The following is a 6,158-nucleotide window of genomic DNA, read 5'->3' as shown; positions in this document are numbered from 1 at the left end:
AGAAGCCTCCTTTCCCTGGCCTCCATCATTAGCTACTCCATCCTTCTGATAGATGGTGAGGGTTGACTATGGCTGTAACAAAAAGTAGTAACTGCCCAAGCTTCCTGCCCCCACAGCTCTGGGCAGCTCCGCTGTCACCCTCACTTTAGCTCTGTGAGGCAGTGAAGAGGCCGTGCTGGGTCGGGGGTGGGTGACGTGCTCCCCATGTCCAGGAGGAGGAATGGGGCACCTAGCAGAAGAGGTACCAAGAATGTAACCCCACCAGCAACGCTGTAGAAGCAGCAAAGATTGCCTTTTGTTTTTTCAAAAATAATTTTTATTGAAATAGATATATGGCTTCCCTGGTGGCTCAGATGGTAAAGAATCTGCTGGCAATGAGGGAGACCTGGGTTCAATCCCTCGATCAAGAAGATCCCCTGGAGAAGAGAATGGCTACCCACTCCAGTATTCTTTCCTGAATTCCATGGAAAGAGGAGTCTGGTGGCTACAGTCCATGGGGTCACAAAGAGGGGGATATGACTGAGTGACTACCACTTATATATATATATATATATGTATATATCATTCAGTCAAGTGACATATATACTAATATATATGTTACAATGTTGCAAATTTTCTCTTTTAGCCTCCCACCTTCTTCCAGATACATACCTTCCTCCTAGAGGAGCTTTCCCATTACCTGTCCCTTCTTAGAGCTGCCCTCAAAAGAAGGCTGAGCCAAACATTTGTTTATAGTCCACCGGCAAACACCATCAGGTGCCCTTGAGCAAGTTACTTTCCACCATTGAGCCTACTTCCTAAATGGTAAAAAGGGGTCTTGTAAAGTTCAAGCCTTGAGCTCAAAAATGCACTACAAAGTGGCGATTCTTGATACTAAAGCTCTCAGGGATATCTGTGCTCTTGACTCACAAAAATAGGTGGCATTTCAAACTTTGGGGGAAGATGGACTGAGGACTTCACCCAGAATCTCTCAAATCTGCCTGCCCAGGGACGTGGGAGAAGTCAACTCCTGCAGCCCACCCTTCAGGATGAGTTGGGATGGAGGTGATGAGTCCCTCAGATTCCCTCTCCTCCGAGTCCTCTCCGCTTTCTGTCTAGGTCACCTCAGCATCTTTGAAGCGCTTACCCATCTCCTGCCCTAGTGCTTTTAAGAGCCAGATTTGCTGGCGCTCAGCCAAACCTCCTTTAGTTCTCGACGGAGCCTCTAACCCGGGACCTCCACCCATCTCACTCCCATTCCCATCTTACAGAAGGCGGGAAAACGAGGTAAAAGACGGGAGCCAATAAAGATCCCCGGAAAGTCAAGTCTCCGAATTTCCTTCGTTTCTTCCTCCCCCGGCCCCACCTTTTTGTTTCCGCTTCCCACCTCCACATTTCCCATTTCGAGGGCTACTCCAACCTATGGTGGAGAAGGCAATGGCACCCCACTCCAGTACTCTTGCCTGGAAAATCCCATGGACGGAGGAGCCTGGTGGGCTGCAGTCCAGGGGGTCGCTAAGAGTCGGACACGACTGAGCGACTTCACTTTCACTTTTCACTTTCATGCATTGGAGAAGGAAATGGCAACCCACTCCAGTGTTCTTGCCTGGAGAATCCCAGGGACGGGGGACCCTGGTGGGCTGCCGTCTATGGGGTCGCACAGAGTCGGACACGACTGAAGTGATTTAGCAGCCAACCTACGGGCCCCAGCCGCGAGACGGCTGAGCATCGCCACTTTAAGGGGCAGGCCTCTCGCCTCCCTGACCTCGCCCCGCCCCCTCCGGAGCCTCTCTGCGCCTGCGCCCCGCGCCGGAGACCTGGGGTTGGGCAGCGCCCAGTTCCGTGCAACTTTCAAGTGAGTTGCAAACTCCGCCCCGAAGCCGGTGCCGGTGGCCCGGCGCACTGAGATCCCGGGGACCCGCACGAGCGCAGGTTGAGACCAGCCACCCCTGGCCCGGGACCTGCAGCGCCCCTGGCAAGGGCCGAACGCTTCGTTCTCCGGAGCAGGAAGTGCGGGTCAGAGCTGTAACTGTCAGAGCGGCTCGGCGGGGCGGAAGAGCGCGCTGGCGGGTACCGGCTCCCCAGTCGGTCCTGCCTGCCCCGGCCCGCTCATCTCCCCTTTCCTCAGGCTTTCCGCACCGCGGAGTTAGTGAGCGGCGGGCTTCGCCTCCACAAAGGGGCAAGCCTAGCGCCCCTGTGGTTCCTACACCTCCACCGTGGCGTGAGCGTCCCTCTGGGCGTCTTCCTGGAGGGATCTCCCTTCCTTCCCAAGGCTGCAGAATGGTGTCGTGGATGATCTGTCGCCTGGTGGTGTGAGTATGGCCGTTCTAATACTCCCTCTGTCCCTGGGTTTCAACCTGCCCCTGGGGCGGAAACTGGGAATGTCAGGTGGAAAGGGGGCTTTCTGAGCTCCCTTACACCTTTCCCCTCCTTCCAACATTCACTGCAAGGGTTAACGGATTTGTGGACCTGCACAAGGCATGCGGGGGGCGGGGGGGGGGGGAGCGCGTGCTGGTACCCCCACCCTCAAGCCTACTTGGCTGACGGCCAGGCGAAACCCCTTGCAGTCAGACAGGCATTGCAGGCAGGTGCGTGGGAGAGAGAGGACCACAGGCCGGCCAGCAGCCCCTTGGCAGACACAAGATGTGGCACGTTGTGGGCGCTTCCCAACTGAGTAGTCATTCACGTGACTCACCACCCTGGCCTCAGCCTCCCCACTCAATCCTACTTGTCACCTTTGGGTACTCCAGCACCTGGCTGAAATATCTCTGTCTGCCACCTGGCACTGCCGGATCTGATGGCCCTGCGCCTGATGACACGTCCAGGGGAGGAATCAGCCTGGTGTTCTCACAGCTCCGAAGCCTGCTTCCCACCCACCTTGTGCTCTCCCTGCATCATGCACCCATGGGCCACTTTTGCAGGCCTGAGCAGGCTTGGGGTGTTTGTAAACAGCAGGGTAGGGAGGTGGCCTCCAGGGCACTGACTCAGGCACAGGTTGTGCAAGCCAAGCGGGAAGAACAGGGCAGGTACTGCTGCCTTGAACCTGGGTGGGGGGGGAGGCAGCCACCTGGCAGGGGTGTGGGGAATGGTGCCCCTCACACTTCTCCTCTGTTTTGGGGGCTGCTCTTCAGGCTGGTGTTTGGGATGCTGTACCCAGCTTATGCTTCCTACAAGGCTGTGAAGACCAAGAACATTCGTGAATATGTGAGTGTGGGGATGGGCAGGAGGGCTCAGCTCATGTGAGGGGTGTGGTAGGATTTGGCAAGGTATGTGGGGTCCAAGCTGGGCTCCCTCTTTTTCAGGGGTATAATCTGGTGGTATATCCTGAAGCAGCATGGGCGTGGGTGGAGGGTGGGCTGTTGAGGTTCTTTGTAAGATCTTGTGGGTGAAGCTGATTGAGGGTGGGTACAGGAATGAGTGGCAGTTTCTCAGAGGCAATTCTGTAAGGCCAGCCAAGTGCCAGGGGAATGCAGTGGGAAGGGCTTTCTGGAATCTATGGACTGGGTCAGCCCAGGACAGGGGAGTTGGTATTGCCGGTTCAGCTTCTGGCTTCTGACCTCTCCCCCCACCCCACCCTATCCAGGTCCGATGGATGATGTACTGGATCGTCTTTGCACTCTTCATGGCGGTGGAGACCTTCACAGACATCTTTATTTCCTGGTACGGGCACCAGTTCTGTGGGCTGCGGGGAGGGGCTGGCTCTCCCTGGCCTGGCTCCCTGGTGGACCTTGCCCCTCTACTCTCACAGGTTCCCTTTCTACTACGAGATCAAGATGGCGTTTGTGCTGTGGCTGCTTTCGCCCTACACCAGGGGGGCCAGCATGCTTTACCGAAAGTTTGTCCACCCATCCTTGTCTCGCCATGAGAAGGTACCCCAGGGGGAGGCAGGGTGGGCAGTGTAGGGGTGGGTGCAAGGGGAGGAGCCCTGGATTTGGGGCTTGAGACGCTGGGGAACATCTGGGCTCTAATCCCAGTCCTGCTGCTGTTGAACTGTGGGACCTTGACAGAGCCTTGCCTTCTTCCTCTTCTGGGCTAATCAAATGGGTACACAGGTGAATGATCTTTGGAGGGTGTAAAACACCATCTGGAAGCTGGTTTGGGGATGGTGTGGGGAGCCTGGAGCGTGGCGGATCATTGAGGTGGAAGAATGGGTGAGTGGGTGGGGAGCCCTTTGCTCTGTGGATGGGGTGGACCAGGAGCCGTGACTCCCAGTGGTTTCTCCGGGTCCATACAGGAGTGACCCGGGCGGTCCGCCTGAGCTTTCCTCCCCAACATATCATCTGCAGGAAATCGACACCTACATCGTGCAAGCCAAGGAGCGCAGCTACGAGACAGTGCTCAGCTTTGGGAAGCGGGGCCTCAACATTGCCGCCTCTGCTGCTGTGCAGGCTGCTACCAAGGTGCCCTGGGCCCCAGCCTTCCAACAGCCCTACCCCCATCCCCAGGGCCCTTTGGGCAGGTCCAGCTCTCAGTTAGGGAGCCAAGGGATAGCAGCTGTCCATTCCAGGGAGCCAGGGTGAGAGGTGACAGGTTGGGGTGTTGGCGGGAGCATGGAGCTGAAGTTCAGACTTTCTCGCTCTAACATTGACTGTAGCCGCGGCTCCTTGTCTCTAGGCCCAACCTTGCTGTTGGCGCCCCGGCACAGGACTAGAAGGGTTGCCATGTTGCCTTTGGGCCTGTGCCCCAGGGATTGCTCTCAGGTCAGCCTTTATTTCCCTGGGCAGCTCCCCTGCCTGAGGCCCCTTCTGCCCGAAGCCCTGCCCCCTCCATCAGGTGGTGCAGCGGCTCCTGCTCCCTTGCAGAGTCAGGGTGCACTGGCCGGGAAGCTGCGGAGCTTCTCCATGCAGGACCTGCGTACCATCCCCGATGGCCCTGCCCCCACCTACCAGGATCCCCTCTACCTGGAGGACCAGGTACCCCACCGCAGGCCACCTATCGGTGAGTGGGCAGAGGGACCCGAAACAGTGCCCCCCAGAGAGAGGAATGGCTTCCTCCCCTGGGGCCGGAGGAAAGCCTGGCTCAGCCTGCCCCCAGCCCTCAGACTGTGTCAATGCCTAGCTTTGCCTCCTGGCTCCTTCTCCTCCACACAGGGTACCGGGCAGGGGGTTTGCGAGACAGTGACACTGATAATGAGTGTTGGTCCGACACGGAAGTGGTCCCCCAGCCACCAGCCCGGCCCCGAGAGAAGCCGCTGGGCCGCAGCCAGAGCCTGCGTGTGATCAAAAGGAAGCCTCTGGCCCGGGAGGTCGGTGGTGAGGCAGGCACGAGGGAGGGGGGGCTGTCCTTACCGCCGCCGCAGCCCCGACTGTTCACAATGTGCCTGCCTTCTCTCCCCCAACAGGGCACCTCACGCTCCCTGAAGGTTCGGACAAGAAAAAAGACCGCACCCTCAGACATGGACAGCTAGGGTCTGCGGAGCCAGGCCGGGTCTTACCTCCTGCCCTGCGGGGCGCTGGGGCCCTTCCTAGGGACCTCTGGCTGTACCAGCAGCCCTCCTGGCCCTCCTGGCTCTTGCTGACGGTTCCTGGCCACATGCAGGGCCACACCCACGATGTACCAAAGCAGGCTGGGCTTACGGTTCTATTTATTGCCTTCCTCGTCCCTCTACCTTCCCAGATGTGGGACCAGAGCCCTCCCCAGACCCCTGGAAAATGAAACCCAAAGGTCACCCAGCTGTGTTACTTCCTTCCTGTCCTTTAAAGTACTTGACAGCCTTTTCCAAGGCCTGTGTGTGTGGGGGGTTGGGGAGGTTGCTGATCGTACGGTTTGTGTTGGTGAATGAGGCTGGGTTTGTGGAAGTTTTGATAAATAAATTCATAAAAGTGCTCCATCTCTTCTGGTTTGTAGTCCTTGTCCTCACAGCACATGTTATTAAACAGCCCGCCACAGGCCAGTCAGGGCCTAGGACCAGTGCTGAAAGGCCTGAGACCACAGGGCCAGATGGCCATTGACAGATAGTTGTGGTGTGGAAAATACTGTCACGGAAAGCTCCTGGGGACCTCAGAGATAGGAGAGTTGGGGGACAGCCCTGGGAGGGGACAGTCTAACAAAGCAGTCAGGAGGAGGTGGAAGCAGGCCTTCGCGGGAAGTAGAAAACAGTGGGAGTGAAGGTGTGGACCTCAGGTAGCACGATAATCTCACAGGGGATTAGCTTGAGCTATGCGCAGATTAGGCCTGGG

At 57.6% G+C, this 6,158-nt stretch overlaps 1 protein-coding gene across 3 annotated transcripts; it reads left to right on the top strand.

Annotated features, from left to right (window-relative positions):
* Window positions 1–1,773: 1,773 nt before the first annotated feature.
* REEP4 (receptor accessory protein 4) lies at window positions 1,774–5,809 on the top strand. Of its 3 annotated transcripts, XM_061426951.1 has the most exons (8): window positions 1,776–2,291; window positions 3,111–3,183; window positions 3,563–3,639; window positions 3,728–3,848; window positions 4,266–4,379; window positions 4,782–4,917; window positions 5,070–5,224; window positions 5,321–5,809. In XM_061426951.1, the coding sequence occupies exons 1-8, from the start codon at window positions 2,260–2,262 to the stop codon at window positions 5,384–5,386; spliced, it is 774 nt and encodes a 257-aa protein (XP_061282935.1). In that variant the 5' UTR covers window positions 1,776–2,259; the 3' UTR covers window positions 5,387–5,809. The 3 variants fall into 3 exon arrangements, with proteins under 3 accessions (XP_061282936.1, XP_061282937.1, XP_061282935.1); XM_061426952.1 differs by lacking the exon at window positions 5,321–5,809 and having other exon boundaries at window positions 1,774–2,291; window positions 4,753–4,917; window positions 5,070–5,221; XM_061426953.1 differs by lacking the exon at window positions 5,070–5,224 and having other exon boundaries at window positions 1,775–2,291.
* The last annotated feature ends 349 nt before the right edge of the window (window positions 5,810–6,158 follow it).

Source organism: Bos javanicus, chromosome 8, assembly GCF_032452875.1.
Source record: "Bos javanicus breed banteng chromosome 8, ARS-OSU_banteng_1.0, whole genome shotgun sequence".
Lineage (NCBI taxonomy): Eukaryota > Metazoa > Chordata > Mammalia > Artiodactyla > Bovidae > Bos > Bos javanicus.
The sequence above is the reverse complement of the archived record's forward strand: the minus strand, read 5'-3'. Positions and strand labels throughout refer to the sequence as shown.

What these genes read in the sequence shown, in the direction of transcription:
- REEP4 (XM_061426953.1), top strand. Translation starts at nt 2,260, where the DNA reads ATGGTGTCGTGGATGATCTGTCGCCTGGTGGT. An exon ending in CCTTGTCTCGCCATGAGAAG is followed by an intron (nt 3,849 to 4,265) that starts GTACCCCAGGGG and finishes TATCATCTGCAG; the next exon opens with GAAATCGACACCTACATCGT. An exon ending in CTGTGCAGGCTGCTACCAAG is followed by an intron (nt 4,380 to 4,781) that starts GTGCCCTGGGCC and finishes GCTCCCTTGCAG; the next exon opens with AGTCAGGGTGCACTGGCCGG.